The sequence below is a fragment of the Phlebotomus papatasi genome, chromosome 2 (assembly GCF_024763615.1).
Source record: "Phlebotomus papatasi isolate M1 chromosome 2, Ppap_2.1, whole genome shotgun sequence".
NCBI lineage: Eukaryota > Metazoa > Arthropoda > Insecta > Diptera > Psychodidae > Phlebotomus > Phlebotomus papatasi.
This window is the reverse complement of record NC_077223.1, coordinates 88,347,193-88,370,727: the sequence shown is the minus strand read 5'-3', so window position 1 is coordinate 88,370,727 and position 23,535 is coordinate 88,347,193. Positions and strand designations below refer to the sequence as shown.

Sequence of the window (23,535 nt, the reverse complement as noted above, 5' to 3'; positions counted from 1 at the left end):
ATCAGGTAAAATAGAATGCGAAATTGATCAAAGCAAATTGTCAAAGAAATAATCACAATCCTCATAAGCTATTTGGAGCTTATCATACCCTTGAAGTTTACACAAGATCTTTATCAGCAGAAAACTTGTCATATAATACAAAGGCTGATGAAATTTACTACAGAATGCAGTTTCAGGCAGAACAATCCCAGATCCAATGCAAAAATATTTTCTTAACATTTATTTTAATTATTTAATAGCATAACCTTTATTATTATTTTTTTTTAATAATCATGAAAAGTTTTACAAAATATTAAATTAAAATTAAAATATAAATCCGAAAATAGTTGGAATCCTGCAGTCTTCCGGATCTCAATGCAATCTTTCGTCTGCAATTTTCACTTGTCATTCTATCGGACGCAATAGGAAGGATTGTGAAGGCACCATCCAGGCTGAATACCTTCAGCATTGATGCCAAAATTGACGAGATCTCTTCGATGGAGCAGAATCCTTCTTTCAACTGCCCTAAAATCAGTATCCGGATCTGTCCAAAGCCGCTCCGCCAATGCACTAAGTCTTGGCCAGAGTCGAGAATCTATGCCCGGTTCTCCCGAAATCGAGGACCAGGAGCATGCTTCTGCTCCTAGAATCTGTCCACGTCGTTCTCCTCCCATTGCAGTGATGTTGTTGTTGTACATTTTGGTCCAGGGCTTGTAGGGACTGCACCAGTTGACCCCTTCACCGACGTAGGACCCAAAGCCACAATCCAGGTACAGTGCATCAGTATTGGAGATGATGAGATCGTACCCTCCGGCCAGGAGATGCGGAATATGCGATCCTGTTCCAGATCCTTCAGTCCAAACTTGAATCACATAGTCCTCTGGTGGCAGGAAGCGTTCGACAAAATTGGCCTCAGTGAGAGTTCCTGTCCAGAGAACAGCTCGCGTTTTGGGTGCTACTTTCTTGAGGCGCTCATGAGCCAGAGTCTGAAAGTGATTCCATAGTTCAACAAAATCCTCTCGTTCGACACCCCAGCCCCTGTCCATCATCCACTGTTGAACATGGGAGCTGATGTTCCAGCAGGAAGGATAAACCTCATCTCCGCCCATGTGGAACAAATCTGGCTGGTCAAATAACTCATTCATTTCATCGTAAATGCCCTCGAGGACGTCATAGAGGTCAGCCCGGGTTGGATCCAATTGTCCACAAGGGGGACCTGCACAGAACTGATCCCAGGGTTGAGCGTTGTAGCAAGTGACAAAGTCTGTGAATTGCCATCCCTCAGCCACATGAGCGGGAGCATCGTATTCGGGCATCACACGGATTCCTCGGATTTTAGCGAACCGAACAACCTAAAAAAAAAAGGTTTACATAACCGTTACTTGGCTTCATGCTACTGGTTATTCTCTTTTGTATCCATTTCTGGGTATTACAAAAATACCGATCAAACGGGGACGGATACACTAAACTAAGAGAAATCCGAAAAAGTTAAAATAACATTCCGGAAATGTTAATTTTACCCTGCAGTATTGATCGAAAATCGGTGTAAATATTACCCTTTTTAGGTATATTAGGGGTTAAAGTAACCCTTTTTCATGTTAATTTTACCCTTCATAAGGTGTAAAATTAACATTAAAAAATGTGGATATATTTTTACACCAAAAAGTGTTAAAGTTAAGAGGAAAAAATGTTAATCGCACCCTCTTTTTTTCTCAGTGTACAGAATTGCAAGCTAAGAATATCCCTCGCCATGAGCGTACGAAAGTCATTGCTTGTACTCTTATTTATTTTATTGTCTTACTGTCTTCAAATTTTGCAGATTACATTATCGAAAAGAAAATTAAAGCAGCAATTGCAAAAATTTATAGATCTAATTAAAATGATCAATAGAAAAATAAAGTATTAATCTAATGTAAAAAGAGATGGCAAAGCGACCCAGCTTTGCGGAATGCTGGAACTCACGAGATAGAGCTCACCGTGAATTAGTTTTTTTGCATGATTTTTTGGTATTACTGATCTACTAGAGATCAAATTGATTCATAAATCACAAAAACATTTAAAAATAAAAAAAATCGGTACTTAACCGACTCATTAGGGGAGACTGGGGCAAAAAGTCACAGATCGAAAAATTCAAAATTCAATATCTTCCAAGGTAAAACAGATAGCGGCTTAAATTTTTTTCTATAAATAGCCTCCATAGACCGTCTTCAATGTCGTAAGTTTCTTAGAATTCGAACAAGGAATTTATAAAATAAAAAATATCGAAATTTTTAGCCCTATTTTTGAAATATTTTCCGTGCAGAAGATAATAATTATTTCCTACTTATTTTCCAAAATTGATGCACTGGTGAATATTTTCTAAATAATTTGGATTTTTTGAATACGAATCCGCTATCTATTTTAGAATTTCACAAAAGTTCTTTTCTCCAGAAATCCTTTTATTAAAAATGACCACTTGGGGTAAAAAGTAACAAAAGGTATAGAGCAAAAAGTAACAAAAAGCGAAGCAATTTCTAATGTCTCATGGCGAAAAGAAACGTCATTATCATGTCTCGCCGCTTCTCTTTTGCATTGGCCAAATGATTTTCAGTTCTTTTTTGTATTTTGTTTTTTGTAAAATAGCTTAAACAGCGCTTTTCTCGTTTACTCACTTTTCTTGCAGAGGAAACGGTGTTTTACAAAGGTGTAGATGAATAAATTTTCTACGAAAATATGTCCTCTAGGTATTTTTTCAAATTTACGGAAGCCCGTAATGAAGCGAATCAAATTACAGTAGACTCTCGCTAATTCGGCTCTTTTAAGATCGGGTTACTTTTTAATTCGGGCAGCGGATACATTTGAAAAAAGTTTGTCATTTTTAAAGTTTGATTATGATTATCAAATGAATCAAATATGCTCAAATTTGGCATGGTTTGTCTTAGTTTTGATGTGATTTTGCATTATTGAGGGATTTTCATGCAATTTACGTTATATATGAGTGTGTAAACTCAATATCTATATGCATATGAATAAAAAATCGTTGCATTTCAAAAAGTTTGTCGCCCGAATTTCTGTCTAATTCGGCTGATATTTCGGCCCAATATGCCCGAATTTGAGAGAGTCAACTGTATGATAATACCCCATGTCTGGTACTATTTGCCCCATTATTTTTGAGAATGGTCACAAAATTACCTTTTAGAAATTGGCTCGATAAACGTATTTCCTTACAAAATAGAGGAAAATTACTTTCACAAAGTTGTAGAGCGGTAAATTTCCTATAAAACTGCGCTAATTAGAAATTTTTGAAGCACTCGAGTAGCTTGTAAAAAAATAAAATATCCGTTTTGTGACTTTTTGCCCCAGTCTCCCCTACTGACTCATCATTTGGGATTTTGATACATTCGGGATTTTGGATTTTGGCTTTTCGAAATTTGGCTTGCGAGATTTTGGCCCATTATGGATTTTGACATATTCGGGATTTTATTTCATTAGAAATTTTGTCTCTCCGGAATTTTGAGTTTTTTTGAGATTGTATTTCTTTGCGACTTTGGCTTTTCGGAATTTAGGCTCATTTTCGATTTTCTGGATTTTGGCTTTTCGAGATTTGGCTTCCGCGATTTTGGCATTTCGAGTTTTTTTTAGCCCATATACTGGATTTTGACACATTCAGGATTTTGATTCATTCGAGATTTTGTCTCTACGGAATAATGATTTTCGGGATTTTGAGTTATTTGAGATTTTGTTTCTTTGTGACTTTGGCTTTGCGGAATTTTGGCTCATTTGGGGATTTTGATCCATGTGAGATTTTGGATTTTCTGGATTTTGGCTATTCGAGATTTTGGTCCTTTCGGGATTTTGATCCATTCGGGATTTTGGATTTTGACTTATTTGGGGTTTTGTTTCTTTGCGACTTTGGCTTTTCGGGATTTTGAATTATTTGGGATTTTGGATTTTGGCTTTTCGAGATTTGGTTTTCGGGATTGTGGCTTTTCGAGATTTTGATCCATTGCGGATTTTGGATTTTATGGATTTTGACTTATTTGGGGGTTTGATTCTTTGCGACTTTGGCTTTTCAGGACTTTGACTCATTTGGGATTTTAGATTTTGTGGCTTTTCAAGATATAGTTTTCGGGATTGTGGCTTTTCGAGATCTTGACACATTCGGGATCTTAATCCATTCTGGATTTTGGCACATTTGGGATTGTGTCTCTTCGCGATTTGGACTAATTTGAGATTTTGATGCATTCGGGATTTAGGATTATCGGAAATTTGGTTTTTCTAGATTTTGTCTGTTTTTGCATTTTGGCGTTTCGGGATTTTGATCCATTCGGGATTTTGTCTTCGGGACTTTGCCTTTTCGGGATTTTGGCTTTTAGGATTATAATCGGAATTCAACATTTCATTTCCGCAATTGTGAAGTTTGTGACATTTTAACGATTTTAGCATAAAAACTTCACGAAATTTGATATTTTAAAATTAAAAATCTATTGATAAATTCGAATTAACCTTTAGTGCAATTTAAAGACTTTAAGCCTGAAGATTTCGGTCAAAATCAAGTAGATAAACCGCGAATATTATATTTTCACTAAAAACCATTTTTGGGATTTTCGTAGTTTTTTTGTCCTGTCTAATCTTCCGAGGAAAATCATTTCTGGAGAGTGATTCTCTTACGATAAATCCCGTAAAAACTAAATAACCATAAATTGTCTTATAATATTCTGAAAAGATTAAATATCAATGAATTGCAAGAAGTTGGTTATATTCCCTCACGTGTCTTCTATTACGAAATTCTGAGTAATACCCCGATAATTAAAAATTGGGAAAATTTTGAAATTTCTAATTTTTTTACCCAGTAATTTTTTTAATGGTATAGAGATCATATGGCTCGGTCCGAGATTTTTCTAAGTTTTTAGGCTAGGTCCTAAAACTTTAGATAATTTTTTTACCCTTTCCAACTAGGCTGATCCGAGAACGTCAAAAAGTAAATTTCTAAATCCCCACTTTACTATCCGGATGTAATCAAAGTTTGCGGGAACAAAAGTTGAAAAAATTGTTTTCAAAAATGCTGAATTTTCAATAGTTCTTCCCGTTCTTCCCTGAACCTAGCTATATGATCGGACTAATGCCTTTGAAATTCATTAACTATTTTATAAACTTTTTATTATTTCTTGTATTCTTCTATTGCCCAAGTGATAAGGCCAAATCTTATGGTAACTGTAATGAATCGCGTCGAACCAATTTTATTCATTTTGACTATCGAACTCTCTATTATTGCTGCATAATCTTTCTTTCAATTTTTTTTATGAAAACGCTCTTTTAAAGATTTTTTATGTTAACAAGTATAGCAAATTCATATTTACCTCTCTGATATCTTCGACAGAATACACTTCCTTTGGCCCATAAGCCCCAATCCTGGCCATTTCTTGGAAATTCTGGAGCTTCATGGGATAACTGTTGGCGTCTGTGATGTGCCAGTGGAAGACATTGAGTTTCACCATGGCCATTGCATCAATTGTCCTCTTAATGGATTTCACTGAATAGAATTGCCTAACAGTGTCCAGGAGCAGCCCACGATGCCGATAAACTGGCCGATCAACAATCTCCACTTTCCCAGGCATTTTGTACCTGAATTGAAGCTCATCGTAGACAATCAGCTGCCCAAGAGATTCCAGTCCATGCCTCAAGCCAAAGTAAGTAACTGCATGAATTTTAACATTGATCCCTTCTCCTCCGGACGCCTTCGCAATGCTGAGAGAGTAGCTCTCATCCGTGTCAAGAGTGAGAGACAGATCCGTCTCAGTTAGGTAGAATTCCACAGAGACATGGACTCCTCTGGCCAGAGGATGGCTCTGAGTCTTCTTACTCTTGAGCACTCTGTGAAATCGGTCGATACTCTCATCGAGATACTCTTGAACTGTGCTATCTTCCACCTCGGTAAATTCCATTCCACACACACTCACCGCCTCGAAGGTGTCACCAATTTGCACCTGGCCAGTGGGATGAGGCAGAAGTGTGGCGTATTTCTCGCATTTCAGATGACAAACTGATAAACTGTCGAGGCTGCGCCAGTTATCATCAGAAATGGCCGTCCGTACGCACTTTTCCTCCACGCATTTGTAGCCCCAAGGAAAGAGCCTAAGGGCATTTTTTTTTAAAGTTAATATACAAAGCTCCCATTCAAATTAAAATAAGAATTTGACAATAACAAGGAATAGTAAATAAAAAAAAAGATTACAGAGATATGAGAGAGATAATTTTAAAAGCCTAGGTTCGGCTGAAAGTATCTCTGGACATACAAATCGACTCCTTTAGCAAATACCGTGCATTGAAAATACAAAAAAAAGTCAATGGTGCTATTTCAGTGAAAAAAAGTGTGACAAAGCTTCCAGACTTTATGAAGTGCTCGAATTTAGATGCTAAAAAAAACCGTAAAAGTACTTTCGCATCATTTACCTATATTATTAAAGTTACTTATTTGTTCAATGAATGAGGAAAAGATTATTCATGAGTTCAGAAATTTTGCAGTTTTTCCAACTGGGCAGTTTTTAAAGTTTACCGGTTCACAACCGATTGGGACCGATTCATAAATCACTTAAAAAGATCGCCCAAAATAGCTTAACGGCGTTATCACACTTGCACATTAAAATTTTAATATGATTCACATTAATTGTCGCTTGTGAGCGTCCAAATGTGTTATTTGTGTCTTTGAGTCACTTAATATTTGGGGTTTTTCTATTTATTGATAAAGAAGTGGACTTGGCCTGCAAAAATAAGTTTAAATTTACCTAAAGCATAAATATTTTTCACATTAAAAAATTAAAGAGAAAATTGCATTAATTTTTCACATTAATGCTATAAATCAATTTATATCAAATTTTGCGGGGCAAGTCTACCTTTTTATCAACAAATAGATCAAATTTTGAATATAAAATGATTCAAACACACAAATTACACATTTGGACTCTCACCAGCGACAATTAATGTAAATCATATTAAAATTTTAATGTGCAAGTGTGATAACACAGTAAGAGTAATATAATTGAAGTTCCGATAAAAATAAAGTTGTCGGTTATAAGCCGGTTTATTATCGGTTCATAACTGTTTTTAATCGATTCTGGCTTGTCAAGAATTCCAAGACCTTTCCAACAAGTCAAAACATGATAAAATTCAGTTGAGGAATACGCTAAATAAAGCATTTTAATCCTTTGACCTTCAAAAACTGTTATTAGGAATAATTGAACTGTATTTTCGTATAATGAGCGAAATGTCCGCCTGGAGAACCTCTAAAACATTTTCCAAAAATAAAAAAAAAACTCATCGGAAATATCGAAAAGAACATGTCTGTAACTTTAATCGTTTGGCCTTTAACCCTTTAAGGACGATTGGAACAGCGGTGTCCCATAAAGAAAATAATTTTTCCCGACTACCTAAAGTTATTTTTTTCTTATGTCTGCACATAATTGTAAAGTAGAAGGTTGAAGGAATCTAGAATATTTTTTCCAAGTCTCTAGCTATTTGCTATGTAGTAAATATTTAAGCTCAAAAATGGCGAATTTTTAAATTCTCAAAGTCATAATTGATTTTATTTATTTTTTTTATACTTAGATTTTTTTTTAAGCAAAACCCTTTTAGCAATAACAACTACAATACTCATACGTAATATTTTTCATTAAAGCGAAAAATATTATTCTTTGGTATTGTCAGAAAAATTACTTAAATTTTTGGGCTATTTTTGTCCCTATCGTCCATAGAAGCATGAAATACACCGAATCAGACTCTGTTGGATTTTCCAAAGTCAGATATAAGACGTTTCATTGATTTTGTTAATCGGTTAAATTTTTTTTGTTGATTTTCAGTCCGTAAAAAGTGTCTCGTCGTTAAAGGGTTAACGTATTAAACATAACACTTCAGTGGTGCTATTCCAATGAAGAACGATCCTGTTTTTTTTTAGAACTTTACTAATCTCAAATGCATATCTGCATTATCACTTTTCTTTGTGTTAAGCCCTAGACACACTTACGACTAAAGTTCAGAGATGACTAAGCTTTCATAGCCAAGTCAGTTCCTGACAGACTACAAATGAGGCTTAGTCTTCACTGGTATCCACAAAACATAACTTTCGTGGGTTTTTATGCAGATATTTCTACTGAAATGCACTACTCCTCTGAAAATGAAACTATTTGTAATATCATGTCTCACAGTACACGTCCAATAATTATTGTTAATTACAATTATTTGTGAGGTGGAAGCTAACTCGCGACTTAAGCCAATTTCCGCGATTCTAGTGAATAATTCTTGTTTTTATACTTGAATTGTGAAGTAAATTTAAAAGCAGTTTCGTTTTCAAAGGACTACTAGTGTATTTCAGTAGAAATATCTGCATAAAAACCCACGAAAAGTTATGTTTTGTGAGTGACAGAAATTGTTAAGCCTCGTTTGTAGTGTGTCAGGAACTAAGGGCCTTCACAGACTTGAGGATTAGCCGAGAGACGACTTAACGTAATTGTATTCGAAATAACGGTTAAACCGAATTTCTATGATTTTCCACTAAGCCGTCTCTCGGCTTAAGTCGTAAGTGTGTCTAGGGCTTAACTTGGCTATGAACGAGCTTAGTCGTCTCTGGACTTTAGTCGTAAGTGTGTCCAGGACATTAGTCCCAGTCAAGACTGTTTGGTGGTTTTAGAACACGGTGAGGATTGGAGAAAAGAGTTGAGATAGGAACCAACACAAAGGAAAGTCGACAATGCAGAAGCACTGGAGGACAATAAAGCACCATAAACCAATACATTAATCGCACAACTTATTTAAAACTAGATAAAAAAATCAATTTTAAATGTTCTTCTAGAATTGTACACTTTTACGATTGCTAGATTATCAAAGTTAGAATTTCCAAATTGGTTTATAAAGCTATTCCAGAAAAAGGGAAATCTTTCTCAACATTTTTTTTAGCACTTTACTGTTCTCAAGTGATTCTACATTATCGAGTTTTCTTTTTGTTGGTTCCTGTCTCGACTGTTTCCCCAGTCGTTGCCATGTTCTAAAACCATCAGTCGTGACTGGAACCAATGCTTAGAAATGTCAACTATGTACAGTAGAACTTGAGAACAGTAAAGTGTTCAAACACAAGAAATAGGCAAATCTTTCTCATGAAGTCAAAATACGGGTAATTCAGTCTACTCTTTTGCTATTCATTGTGACTTTATTTTGCCAGCTTTGATCGTGGATGGTATATCTTTTTCGGTTCCTATTACTAACCAGGGTGTGAGTTCAGAGATATTTAGTTATTTTTTTACGTGATAATTACACCACTCTGAGATCTCCTTTTGTAAGGAGTTCGTGAAGCTTTCGCAAAAACTTTCATGTCAATTCTTAGGTTCTGTGAGTATTTAACATGACATTTTCTGTGAAAGCTTTACGAAACAAATACAAAAAGCAATCTAAAAACCGTGAATTTCTTACGTGAATAACTCACACATCTCAGAACAAAGAAATAGATCAAATTTCCCACTTTGATTTCAGCAATAAAATTTATCTCCTAACATATTTTTTTAGCACTTTACTGTTCTAAAGTGCTGCTGTATTATCGACTTTTCTGTGTTGGTTCATGTCACGACTGTTTGGTTATTTTAGAACATGGCGAGGACTGGAGAAAAGAGTTTGGGGAATCTTTGTTTTTCCATTTTGTTTTACAAATTACAACAGCGTATTAGGGAAGATTTTGGTTTCGTCCTTTGGGGCAAAGGGAAATTTTCTGTGCTTTGGGAAGTTTGTAGTTTCGTCATATTGGAACAAAGGGAAATTTCCTGTATTTTGGAAAGTTTTAGTTTCGTCATTTGGGGCAAAGGGAAATTTTCTGAGTTTTGGGAAGTTTGTAGTTTCGTCCTTTGGGACAAAGGGAAATTTTCTGTGTTTTGGGAAGTTTTTGGTTTCGTCCTTTGGGGCAAACGGAAATTTTTTGTGTTTTGGGAAGTTTTTGATTTCGTCCTTTAAGGCAAAGGGAAATTATCTGTGTTTTGGGAAGTTTTTAATTTCGTCCTTTGGGACAAAGGGAAATTTCCTGTATTTTGGGAAGTTTTTGGTTGCGTTCTTTGGGGCAAAGGGAAATTTCCTGTGTTTTGGGAAGTTTTTGTTTTCATCCTTTGGGACAAAGGAAAATTTTGTGTTTTGGGAAGTTTTTGTTTTCATCCTTTGAGACAAAGGGAAATTTTCTGTGTTTTGGGAAGTTTTTGATTTCGTCCTTTAAGGCAAAGGGAAATTATCTGTGTTTTGGGAAGTTTTTAGTTTCGTCATTTGGGGCAAAGGGAAATTTTCTGTGTTTTGGGTAATTTTTAGTTTCGTCATTTGGGGCAAAGGGAAATTTTCTGTGTTTCGGGTAGTTTTTAGTTTCGTCATTTGGGACAAAGGGAAATTTCCTGTATTTTGGGAAGTTTTTAGTTTCTTTTGGGACAAAGGGAAATTTCTTGTATTTTGGGAAGTTTTAGTTTCGTCCTTTGGGGCACAGGTAAATTATCTTTTGGGTAATTTTTAGTTTCGTCATTTGGGACAAAGGGAAATTTTCTGTGTTTTGGGGAGTTTTTAGTTTCGTCATTTGGGATAAAGGGAAGGCTTTGTTGTTTTTCATTTTTATGCTAAGCCTATGGGACATTGGCTTGGTTATGAATGAGCTTAGTCGATTCTCAGCTAAAGCTGTCGGTCTGTTCAGAGCGTTGAGAGCCTTAGAAAACCATTTTTATGGATGATCGATTTCTTAGCGATATCAATTATTCACAAAACACGTTCACAATTTTATCCAAAATCATGCTTCACAATGAAAATGTAAAAGAAATTGGCACTTACACCGGTTTTTCCTCGGGAAAGTCATTTTCCTGGGCATCACAGATGGATGTCCTAACAATCATAATAACTGCTGCAGTTGCAGCCACAATCACTAACAAACTCATTATGTAGCAAACAATCTTATCCGGTGTGAAAAATTTCTTCTTTATATCTTTCCCCTCCATTGCTCTGTAGCGTAGCCAGAGGAAGCGACTGCGAGAACACTTTCCTTTTGAACTCGCGACTTGAAATGCGAATGATTTTTTTTTGGTGTTGTCCCCGGATTGGATAGCGTATAATCTGCTCTCGAGTCACAATCACTTGAGCCGCTTCCAGCGTCTAATTAAATAGTAAATGCCTCTCGATTCATGGGCAAAAATTGATATAATGGATTTGTTATCAATGTTTTTTTTTTTTGTAATTTTTTGGGTGGGTGGTAAATTTTCTCTTGTCACAGCAATTCAGTGGCAATTGATCAGGTTCAAAATCCTATCTCTTGGTTGTCTTCTTCGTTTGCATTTTGAGGGATTGTTGGGTATTTAATTTGGGGCATTGGGGGTTAATTTGTCTTTTTCGGAAATTTATTCTTATTCTTCTTCTTTTTGGAAGCTTTTGTGGGATTCTTTTGGAATTTCTTGGTATTGTTATTTGCATTATTGCCGTATTTTACTTTGCTTCGGAACTTCTTGGGATTTATTCCAAAAGCCATCAAACGGCTTTCATTGATGGCAAATTTCCCTTGAGCTGTTTCATAATCGATAATTTCCGGTTTTGATTTCTTTTTTTCGGGGCTTTGGAACGGTTTTTCGGACATTTTGAATTTTTTCCGAGGATTTTGTGATTTTTGATTTTCTGTCATTTCTTCGGCTTTTCGTTTGTTCTTTTTCTTCTTTTTGTTGTCATTTGCCTCGGCTTTGGAAGGTTCTTGGAAGGGGTTTTTGGCTTTCTTTTCCTTGGGTTTTGTTCCGAAATCTCCATTGGTATTGTCCGGAAGGTTTTCTGGGGTTCCTGTTTCAGGGATTTTCGGAAGTTTTTCTTTCTTTTTCTTGAGCTTCTTCCCGGAATCTTCATTGGTACTGTCCGGAAAGCTTTCTGGGGTTACTGTTTCAGGGATTTTCGCAAGTTTTTCTTTCTTTTTCTTAAGCTTCTTCCCGGAATCTTCATTTGTGTCTTCCGGAGTCACTTCTGCAGTTTCCGAAACCTTATTTACAGGGATTTTTTCTTTTTTCTTGAGTTTCTTCTCAGAATCTCCATTTATTGATTCTTCCGGAGGGGTTTCTGTAGTTTCCGAAACATTATTTCCAAGGATATTTGCTTTTTTCTTGAGTTTTTTCTCAGGATCTTCGTTGGTTTTGTCCAGAAAGCTTCCCTGGCTTTCTGTTTCAGGGATTTCTGTAAGTTTATCCTTCTTTTTCTTGGGTATTTTAACAGAGTGTTTATATGAATTTTCTGGAAGGCTTTCCGGAAAAGCTTTTTCGGTCGCTTCCCTTTTCTTTTTGAGCTTCTTCTTTTTCTCAGGGGAATTTTCTTCAGAAACCTTTTCCGTTTTTGCATTTTTCTGCTTCAATTTGGCTTCTGTGGTGGTTTCCGGAGGTTTCTTGCCGTCTTCCTCCCCTTCAGACTCTTCCCCATAAACACTTTTCAGGATCTGCTTCTTCAGGAACCAATTCCCTCGACGTCTCTGATATTGCTGAACCTCGTTTAATTCCACATGTTTTGGACGAATCTGGACTGCTTTCTTCAGACTTGCCCATTTATTGAGCTCCTTGTTCTTAGCCATTAGAATCTCCTCGACAGTCAGTCCGAAATCATTTGGTACGGTTTCTACGTACTTGAATCTGCATTTAACGTCACCGATAACATCCTCACAGTCCATTTTGTAGTACTCATCGATATATTCCGAGTAGGTTTTCTCATCTTCAGGATTGAAGATGGGTTTATCTCGCCGCAAAACCTCGGCAAATTTACTTCGACGCTTCCTTCGTTTTCGATTTTGGGAATTTTCCAGCATTTCCTTCTCAAAATTCTTCTTGGCAGCTTTTGGATCGTATTCACAGTCCATATTGAAGTCCGGATCATCACAGTGAGGATCTGAAGGATCGATATCGTCTTCATCATCTTCAGCTGGATCATAGTTATCCCAATCTTTGACTTTGAGATCCTCAATGTCCGGACATTCTGGTTTCTCTTCACCTTCGTCCACGCCGTAGTATTCGTCATTGAAGATTTCCTGCATCTTCCTATCGTGCTCTTCCGGATCGAAGTCATCTGATAAATCTGCATCATCAAAGCCAATGGTTTCACTTCCGGCAACTTGCTTGAGTTTGCTGATTTTCTCCTCAATCTCTTTCTTCTTCATTTCTTTCAGTTTCTCAATCTCCTTGCGCCTTTCTTCCTTCTCTCTTGCTTTTCTCTCCTTGATCTCAGCCCTCTTTTTCTTCCTCTTGTCATCGACATTCCTCACGGATGTCGGAATTGTCCGTGGGAATCTCTTGATGAATTCCTGATCGGGTTCTTCAAATCTAAAATTCACTTTTTGCTCAAATTCAGCCTGTTTCTCCAAATCTGCCTCATCTTCAGACAAATCTCCACCGTCCTCTTCATCCCCATCGTCTTTGAAACGTCTCTTCAGAATGTAATCCCTCAAATAAGCCTCCTCCTTCGAAATATTCGGATCATTCCAGAAGACAGCAATTGGTTTTACAATGTCCGGATTGATTTCTCCCTTTTCCCCCTCATCAATCTCTTCCATTTTCTTAGCTTTAAACAAGGACTCAGCACCCCCATCCTCACCATCACTGTCACTGAAAAACTTCTGGAACATCTTCTTGTCCTCCTTCTGTTCCTCAGTCAACACTGGAACACTGCTCTGTTTATTTTCATTTTCTTCAAACATACCTCCATGTTCCACCAAAACCTTCCGCTCTAAATCCCTTATGGTGATGGGTTTGTCTTCCTTGGAGCGTTTCCTGGTGCTCAGATCAATCTCCCCGAAGAAATTCACGTCTTTCTGGTAGATTTTTGGATCGCGCGCTTTGATGGAAGCCAAAGTGCTAAAGAAAGTCTTATCGAATTCTTCATCAGCAAATCCATCAGCTTCTTCTGAATCATCAGACTCACTGCTAGATTCCTCTGATTCCATTTCAGCCGTTTTCACTGCAAAACAAAATAAAATTACCAAGAAAACCTTCCGAGAATCCAAGAGATTTCTTACATTTTTTCAGCAGCTCCTTTCGTCGAGATCTATCATAGGATTTTGCAAATTTTGCATTGGTAGAGAAGGTAAGATCTTCAGGATCTGAATTTGAGTCACTATCAAACATTTTATTCACTTTTGAGGTCATTTTTTCCACAATTTTGAACAACTATTTTTCCTCTAATTTACACGTGCACTGGTGCACAAAATATTTGACGTTTCTCGTCTAAAATTAACGATGGTGCTGCCCTCATTAATTTGTAAATCATTTTTTGACCACAGCTATTGTAATCGATGAAAACTAGAATTACAGTGCTGTCTCGCTATATGCACCCCATCAACTCATCGATCCTCATCGAAAATTATGTCGGTATTACACCGATTTTTCGATTTAATTTTACTGTACTTTTGCGGGTTTCTCGATGAACTGTTGACAAGAAATGCGAAGTGCGTGTGAAAACCGCGAGAGGCGTTAGTTGCTCTTGACATTTCGAGCTGAAAAGGTGCATTCTGTGTTGCTTCGTGTTTTCCACCAATTTTCAAGGTAAGTTTTCCATTTTCATTCAATTAAACTAGTGGAATATGTTAGCCAAAGATTCTAGATGTGTTTCATAAAGCTGTTTGTATTGTGTAGTTTTTTTTCTGCCTCAATTTCGCGAGAAAAAAATACTTTGTGCAATTTTCGAGTGCTCGCCATCTTTAATTATTTACTTGTCAATTTATTTTCCTGTGAATTTCACGATAATTCTGTGATTTAATAATTCCCTAATGCATTATTTATATAAATAGAGTTGTTGTGTATTCATTAAGACAAGTTTTAGACATTTTTTTCCTAATTTATACCTAATTTTTGACATTTTCTACACTTCCAGAAAATCCATCTTCAAAGTCCGGGAAAAAGGTGGAAGGTGTTTCTAGAGAGACTTCTGCACTTCAAGGAACTCGCGGAGCAAGCACCACCTCAACTTAGAGATTCCAGGACAGAACATCGATCTCCAAGACATAATTTTCTAAACACACAACACACCGTCACACATGTAGACATTGTGTCATTAATAAATCAATTTTAATTGAAATAAAGTATTTTCCTAATAATTTTAGGGGCGTGGGGAGAGCAATATATATGTAGACAAGCTACTAAAAGTTTCAGCAGATTTTCAGACGTCGTGTCTGCCTTTAATCGCAAGAGACAGACGCATACAATCTGAGGACATATCTGCCGACTTTTAGAACAGCGTCGTGTTGCACTTCGAGAACAAACGTCGGCAGATAATATGAGGACGGTCGGCATATTATCTGCCGACGCGCCGATTAAATCTGCCGATTTCGTGACGAAATCAGCAGACTATTTTTGATGGGGCAGTTTGGGTACTTTTTTTGACAGTTCTCTCTCTGAATATGCACAACTTTTTTGAAATTCCCAACGGTTTTTCTCCTTCTTTTAATAAATTATTATTTTTTTATTGTTCTAGAATTTTCCGTGTTATTTTAACTATAATATGAGACAGAAAAAATAAAATTAAGATAATTAAAAACGAGAAAAATTAGTTGCCAAGAAAATAATTTTCTTTATTACTTTGTCAAAATATAAACAAATTGATTTTGAATGCAACCGACACAAAAGCTGTGCATATAGAGAGTGTGCATATAGAGAGACAGAACTGTAAACAATTTACCCCGGATTGCAGAAACACCAAAGTCTCAAGTTTATCACTTTAAAACCTGAGCCAAAAAAACACGTAAAATACCAAACTGGCATAAAATGCCAGTGAAGATATTCTCAATAAAAAAAAAAAACAATTTTTCAATAGTTTTTCGTTCCGTAATGCCATAGACACACTTACGACTAAAGTCCAGAGACGTCTAAGTTAGTTCATAGCCAACGCCAAGTCAGTTCCTGGCACACTACAAATAAGGATTAGCATTCACTGGTTTCCGCAAAACATAACTTTCCTGGATTTTTATCAAGGTATTTCTACTGAAATACTCACTAATACGCACTAATACTCCTCTGAAAATGAAACTATTTGTAATATCATGTCTCAGTATACGTGCAATAATAATTGTTGATTACAATTATTTGTGAAGTGGGAGCTATCTCGCGACTTAAGCCAATTTAGGCGATTCTAGTGAATAATTCTTGTTGTTATACGTGAATTGTGAAGTAAATTTAAAAGTAGTTTCATTTTCAAAGGACTATTAGTGCATTTCAGTAGAAATATCTGCATAAAAACCCACGAAAGTTATGTTTTGTGAGTGCCAGACAATGTTAAGCCTCGTTTGTAGTGTGTCAGGAACTGATTTGGCTATGAACGAGCTTAGTCGTCTCTGAACTTTAGTCGTAAGTGTGTCCAGGACATAAGACTTCTACAGCAGTTCTCTAGGACTCGTAAATTCATTTTCCAATAAATATTTTCCCATTTTCTTATCGTTTTTATATAAATTTTTTGAAAAATGGCAAAAAATGCCATGGTGAATTTTTACAGCCCATCCAGAGGAACTAATATATAAGGAAAAATTCGTTTTTTTGCTTTTGTAGTGGTAGTCGCCAGCATTTGAAAAAAAACGTCGCCAAGATTTCTTTTTAAAGTCGATTTGTGAAGTTCAATTAATGAAATTTCAATGAAAATTGATGTTAATATAAAGGAAATAGTTTTTAGAATTAGTTTAGTGACATAGAATTAGTTAAAAGACGTGATTTGATAGTAAAAATAGGCTAAATATGGGTCGCCCAGCGACTTTTGCAACATTTCATAATTCGTGGAAAATTATGAAAACCATGTGGAATGTCGGTGATTTATGAATTGGAATAGAAAATTAGAGAGTTTTGGAAGCATTTGTGACTAATTATTTTTTGAATTGTTCATGGAAAATCCTCTGGAAAATGTCTTGAAAAAGTGCTTGCTTTGCTCGAAGAAATGTGCAAGACGGTTCAGTTGTCAAAAAGAAGATTGTGGACTCGCACCAGCAGCTCCAGTTTTCGGCGTCGCTGTTGTATCTGTAATGGAAATAATAAAAATATTTAGGTTATTGCAGATTTTCTTACCGTCTTGGAAAGTATTTGTAGGTTTTCTTACCTTCATTAAAAATATCTTTCACCTCTGTAGGTGCGTTGGGGCACCTCAGCAGTAAGTGTTCAGTAAGCAGTTCCTTTTTCCTAGCAATTTGGCAAGCATTTTAGGACTCATATCAATATATTCTCCTGCAAAATTTTCAAATTCTCATTATAGTTTGCGTTTTTTTTTTAAGAAAATTTTATGTCAAATTCCAACAGGAATTCGAAAAAGATAAAGAAGGCGTAAAATGAATTTTCACCCTATTTTTCTCTACAGTGCCTCTTTACAAGAATTCTGGGTTTTGTATTATTTAATTTTTATTCATTCTTTATTTTCTTGTTTGTTTTATTTTTAACACTCGAACCCAATGCGTTCCATACCACTAAAACCACTATACCCGCCTATGCTCTGACGTAAGGGCCTTGACATACTTGTGGATTAACACCGAAGGAATGGAAGAGAGCTTCTTCCATGTTCCTGGAGTTTTTGATCAGATGCGGTGCACTTTTATTGCGTTTTATCACTATGAACATGCCTTTGTCTATACATTCAGACCTTTGCACATTGCACCAGGCGGGACTCTTCTGTCTCCTCTTCTTTTCTTGTAACTTTTTTTTCCCTGATTTTTCTCTTGTTTTCTGCATCTTCTACTTTCTTTCTTTTCTTATTATACCTTTGATTTTTTTAAAGTTACTTCGCCTCTTAGATCTTCATTTACTTGCTTCCTTGCCAAGTATCAGATGTAACTACTTTGGGGTTTGCAGATGGTCAGATGATCATAAATAACCCTCTTCTGTGGATTCAGTAGTCTGTTATCACTGACCACTTTCCTTCAATATTCTTTCATTGGGCCAAAAAACGATGTATCGACGAAGAGGTTAAATTTTGAATTATATGCGTAGTATTTTTACTTTTGCAAAATAGACTGAGTTCTATTGTTTGGTACGACGTGTATTATCATCTAAATATATTGTTGGTTGGATCAGTAACTGTGCTAACTGCATTTGCATTGTGTCTGCATTCGTTGCAAACACGCAAAACAAATTCAGTTAGCACAGTTGGTGATCCAATCGACGATATAAGATCTTGGGAAGTTCAATCCCTTTCTCTATTAACCACTTATAAAAAAATATTTGTTGTCTATTTGTAGAAGTTGGACACATTCATCCATCTTCCTTATTTGTTTCAACTCTCCATCCCTAAGGGATATCCTCTAAAACTATAGATCGCATTCTCTCGAAGACATTCACGATTAGAGGTGGAATCATTCCACCATTGACCGAAATCGACTAAGTATTGTTAAGGCCTGTTTATCTCTGGCGTTTTTTATTGAAGTTACAGATTTTGATCCCTTGCTTAACAGCACTATTGCTTTCTCCCAGAATATGACTAATCTGGAATCTGGATTCATCGCAGTTAAATATTCGGCTGGGATCTATATGAAGCAAACCTCTATTTTCCAAATAATTTTTCTACATTTTCAAACCATCTCACTTCATTATGAATGAGATACTTCTGCTCCTGCGCGGCTAAATTTTCTTACATCCTTTTAGTCAGAACTGGATGACGCTTCATGAAGCCATCGTACCAACTGCGACCTGGGGGCATATTCTGCATTTCGGGAGTTTATCACATGAGTAAAAAATCAAATAATACACTAAATTTACTAAAAAAAAAAAGAAGCAACAGGCAACCTCATTAAAATAATGGACATTTCTCGATTTTTGTACTCACGCGAGAAACTCACAAATAGCAGAATATGCCCCCTGGGGGGGAATTATTCAGCAACCCAGTGAGAATGTTACTAAGAAATTTTTAATCGTCTTGAAGGGTTTAAATTGTATTTTGAATGAAATGACCGTATAGGGTAAATTAAGGTAATTCAAAACCTGCTCTAAATGGAAATTTTTCGCTACTCCAAATGGAAACGTCACTGTTTTCATGATAAATACAGTATTAAATTGCTATATTTAAATATTTTCTATACTATAGTTTCATTATTTATTTAGTTAATTTTGCTCCAAATAAAGCAAAAATCCATTCATATTCACAAATTTTGATTTGTTAAATTCTCAGAAAAATTAAAAATGTACCTTTTCACCATCGAATTTTTCATCGATCAACCATGTTTTCCAATGAAAAACACAATAAAGTTACTGTTGTTTATTCGTTTTGTTTAACATTTATGTCATATTTCTATCTAATTTTAGTTAAATTAAGTGCTAATCTTTATTGTTAACGGTACGTGAAGTTTACAAATGAAATAATTACTTATTTCGTGAACAAAAAGAGTTTTTCTGAAGTGTCTGCAAATGCTTTAATAGGAAATCCCGGAAATATGATTTTTTGGAGAGATTTTTTTTATTGTTTTAGATGGGAAAGGAGAAAAGACCAGGAATAAGAACAAATCATGCACTCAAGAGTTACTCAACAATATTTTGGAAGCCTTTCGTCGCAGTTTCACTTACGCTGTTTGTCTCCTATTAGAAAATTTCCCTTGTCTTCATTTGGATTAATATGTTTCCAATAGAAGCATTTTATACTCGCGTATTTGTCTTGTATTTAATAAGTTTTCAAATGATATCTAAAGAATTTTCACTAAACAGTAACATTCTAGAAGAGTTAAGGAGCAAATTTATGTAATTCTCTTTAGAAAAAATATAAACTTAATGTGTTGAGTCTTTTGTCAAAGTTAAAGCGTCTGGAAATGGTTTTGAATTAGGACATTTACCCTATATTCTTACAAATCTTCGTAGTGACAAATTTCTTTTATTCGCTCCATATTTGCCTATTCCCCTTATTTTTTTCCAAAACACAATTTTTACATGGTTGTTATAAGAATCGTCCTTGCCATAAGCTTCGTCGTATCAACTGATGATTTTCGACATTTCGACGAGTCCGTGTTTACATTTTTGTGTATTTATTGATTTTTGTGCTGGAGATAAAAACATAGTTTTCACACGATTTCCTTCTGTGATCAGTAAGAATGTCTGAAGAAACAATTTCCGGAGATGTTCCAGCAACCCCTGAACCAGGAAATACAGCAGAAACAGAAAAAGCTGAAGAGAAAGTCGAAACTAAAAATACCAACAAAGGTTTGTGGCTCTTGGTGGCTGATTGGGAAAAATATTTTTGTGAATCTCTGGTCTACCTTGCAGTTGACATCCTCCTGAATGCCACGGGCAATGTTCCAATTATGAAGAAGAGAAAATGGGCAGTTGATCAGGATAAACAAATCAGTTGGATCATGAAATTCATTCACAAATACCTCAAACTCGATCCGGAAGAGAAAATTTTCCTGTACGTCAATCAGACCTTTGCTCCATCCCCTGACCAAATTGTGAAGAATCTGTATGAGTGTTATGGAACAAATGGCACACTAGTCCTCTATTATTGCAAAAGCCAAGCTTGGGGTTAACCCAGTAAATTTATTAAATAATCTATACATTCTGAAACATTCTAAATCGAGATGTTTCTCTCTATTGATCGCCGTAGACTTCCTCCAAATCCGTAGAGGCCTTCTTGGCCACTCTGTAGTACTTGGCAATCACCTGTCTGTAGTAGTAGGCCTGGTAGTCATTGCGCTCCCTCATCAGTTCCATCACACGATTCTCAAGTGCTCGGAGTTGTTTCTTCTGATTCTCCTCGTAGATATGATGGCAATATTTTTCGTATTCTTGCTGAGGAGTTGTATTGAGGTATTTTGCGAGGAATCGCGTTATGGGATGCCTGTAGTATTCCCATTGCTTGGGTACATAGCCCTCAGGGATCTCCGTGAGAGTGGCCGGACCGATGAAGACATTCGAATAAAAAACAATGCCCAGAATAGGAATAAGGCCCAGCATCACGTAGAAATGGATTAAATCCTTGAATTTGTGCCACTGGAAGCGGGAAGGGGTAATGAACATCGTCCGGTCATGCCCTCCGGACATGAAACGCTTCTGGATCACTGAAAAAATCAATATTTTTTTCAATTGTCCGGGAATCATCCCGTTGCATAACAAAAACAAATGTGGAATTGTCAAAAGGAATTTTCATTTGCGTTTTCTGGCTTTGATTGCAATAGCTATGGACTTTTTTTCTGCAATCACGATAATCCTTACCATTTTGAGTGATCCTTTTGCTAGATTGGGCCAGCAAAAGAGGCACAATTGGATTTATTTGGCTAAATCCACGGTTTAGCGCACTCCACACCACCATTTTTACTTCTTCTTCTTCAACCAGCTGACATTCACTACGAGTGAAGTTGGCTGAAAGTTCAATGAGCTTTAATTTCGAATTCCGGAAAAGCTCAGTGCTCAGCGCATTTTGTCGCTCAAATAAGAGCGGGAAAATAAAAGGCGGGAAAGTACGTTATAAAAGGACAGATTTGAGCTTTGAAGGATTTGAGTGCAGATTTTTCGTCCCAACCACCTCCACATTTCTGTTTCTCTCTAATTTTTTTTCCTGATTATATTTTAAAACAAAAATCCTTGTAAATCCCTGAATTGGAATTGCTTGGGGCATAAATAAATGTTTATTATTCCCAATTCATAGTAATAAATATAATTCATTGATTTTGCTCATGGAGCCTTGCAAAGCTAAAAAGGACACCCAGCTCCTGCTTGCCAACAGATTCCTCAAAATATTTCACACAATAACACTTTAACATACATTTCATTCAACACGATGTTATTGTAGACACATTAAGCTTTCTCAAAAGCATAAAAGACATTTCCTGGACAATCAGAATTCACCAAGGAAGAGTAGGAAAAACTTCCCTGAAAACAATCTCCTGCGCTGCCAAATGTCAAAATTATCGGCCATATTGGCAAAAATATCGCTCCCGCATGGAATTTTGTTACAAGGTTGGTGTCAAAAAGCAAATGGCGGGCATTGGCGGGATAACCTTACATTTGACCTCTAGATTTTTGTGGACGAGAGTACCCATAAAGTTTGAACAAGTTTTTTTGAAAATTTAAGAAAAAAATATTTTTCGAATTTATGCAATCTGTAATTGTTAGTTATCATACTTATTGACCCCGAGAGGTTTTGCGTTATTCTGGTCTAGAAATATAAAAAAAAAGTCACAATATCTGGAAGGAAGCAGAAAATCGAAAATTCACGATTTTTAACCAGGAATATCTTAGCTCAGGAGTTAATTGGGATCCTGCAAAAAATATCCTAGATTTGGACATCCTTATAGTTTGTAATCATCCACAAGAATCGGATTTTTATCGATTCTAAATAGTCCAAAAAAATTGTTGTTTCCATGGGTACCCGTGTCCCAAAGGAGACGAAAGAGTTAACCGATTGATTACCGATTGCGACCGATGCAATAGGGTTGGAAAGGACATTGGGCAAAAATGTATGGGAGTTGGTCTATGTGGCGACCACAGATGGGACTAGGCGCATTTTATAGGTAATGGTGTAGGATGAAAAACTAGCGAGACTCAGGAAGATATTCGCCAGGAGTCCTTGTAAAAACGCCTTTATCCTTTCGAAAAAATACTATATTGACATTAAATTATTCAACATCAGCTAAAGGGATCTTCATGAAATTCGGTATGGAGTCAATGTATGACTTGAGCTATTTATCCATGGATACTACACTCTCCCCCTACCCCTCTTTCCAGTAGCCCCCATACAATATGTGGACATTTTTCATCATAACTTTCCTCAGAGAAGAAGTAGAAACTTGAAACATGGTACGGGATCAAGGTTTATAAAAGGTTCCTTAACCAAGTATATAGGCTCCTCCCCCTTCCACTCTTTCTTGTAGCCCCCATACAAAATAATGACTATTTCCACTATAACTCCTCTATGAAAAGAAGTAGAAATCAGAAACTTGGTACAGGATCAAGGGTAATGGAAGGCTCTTTAACCGCGTATGTATACGTTTCCCCCGCCACTCCTTCCAGCAGTCGCCATACAAAATGAGGACTTTTTCCAATATAACTCCTCTCTGACAAAAGGTAAAAGGCTGAAACTCGACATGCGCACAAGGGTTATGGAAGGCTATTCAGTCATATAAAATCTGATTACAATTTCAATAGAAAATAAAAAAAAAACAAATAAAAAATAAATCACTGTTAGAAAAATAAGTAAAAAATATGTAATAATTCTACTGAAATCGATGAATACAATGTGGCCATATCTCTCTCTATAACACATTAAAAGCATCAGACATACATATTATAAGATCATAAAATCGGTTGAATACTTTCGAAACTTAACACATTTCTTGTTAATTGAAAATTTTAATAACCTGGAGCGCCCCTTGCGGTCGACTTCTGAACTTATCTATACAGTCATTTTGTAGGATTTTTCGAGACCTTTCGATTGAGTATTTTTTGATTAAATTCGGTTGATAAATCTCTGAGATATAAGGTTTAAAGTTTTGACTTTGAGCCTTTATGTTTCAGTGTCCTCTTATGCATGTTATGCATTGTAAAGATATATGCTTTTATGTCCATTTCGAGAATATACAGTAATTTAATGTATTTTATGTTACAATTTATTCTTTTCCTT

General features: G+C 36.1%; 4 protein-coding genes across 4 annotated transcripts; 1 reads left to right on the top strand and 3 right to left on the bottom strand.

Annotated features, from left to right (window-relative positions):
- Window positions 1-207: 207 nt before the first annotated feature.
- LOC129804899 (chitooligosaccharidolytic beta-N-acetylglucosaminidase-like) lies at window positions 208-10,958 on the bottom strand. The gene is made up of 3 exons (XM_055852656.1): window positions 10,795-10,958; window positions 5,319-6,093; window positions 208-1,331 (listed from the first exon to the last, which is right to left on the bottom strand). Exons 1-3 carry the CDS (start codon window positions 10,956-10,958, stop codon window positions 390-392), a joined length of 1,881 nt encoding a protein of 626 aa, XP_055708631.1. The 3' UTR covers window positions 208-389.
- Window positions 10,959-11,332: 374 nt separating this feature from the next.
- LOC129804883 (protein KRI1 homolog) lies at window positions 11,333-14,190 on the bottom strand. The gene is made up of 2 exons (XM_055852596.1): window positions 13,988-14,190; window positions 11,333-13,929 (listed from the first exon to the last, which is right to left on the bottom strand). Exons 1-2 carry the CDS (start codon window positions 14,115-14,117, stop codon window positions 11,333-11,335), a joined length of 2,727 nt encoding a protein of 908 aa, XP_055708571.1. The 5' UTR covers window positions 14,118-14,190.
- Window positions 14,191-19,917: 5,727 nt separating this feature from the next.
- Window positions 19,918-20,489, top strand: LOC129804955 (autophagy protein 12-like). The gene is made up of 2 exons (XM_055852750.1): window positions 19,918-20,120; window positions 20,184-20,489. Exons 1-2 carry the CDS (start codon window positions 20,012-20,014, stop codon window positions 20,441-20,443), a joined length of 369 nt encoding a protein of 122 aa, XP_055708725.1. The 5' UTR covers window positions 19,918-20,011; the 3' UTR covers window positions 20,444-20,489.
- LOC129804943 (NADH dehydrogenase [ubiquinone] 1 beta subcomplex subunit 5, mitochondrial) lies at window positions 20,434-21,270 on the bottom strand. Its single transcript, XM_055852734.1, has 2 exons — window positions 21,129-21,270; window positions 20,434-20,974 (listed from the first exon to the last, which is right to left on the bottom strand). Exons 1-2 carry the CDS (start codon window positions 21,223-21,225, stop codon window positions 20,505-20,507), a joined length of 567 nt encoding a protein of 188 aa, XP_055708709.1. The 5' UTR covers window positions 21,226-21,270; the 3' UTR covers window positions 20,434-20,504.
- Between the last annotated feature and the right edge of the window lie 2,265 nt (window positions 21,271-23,535).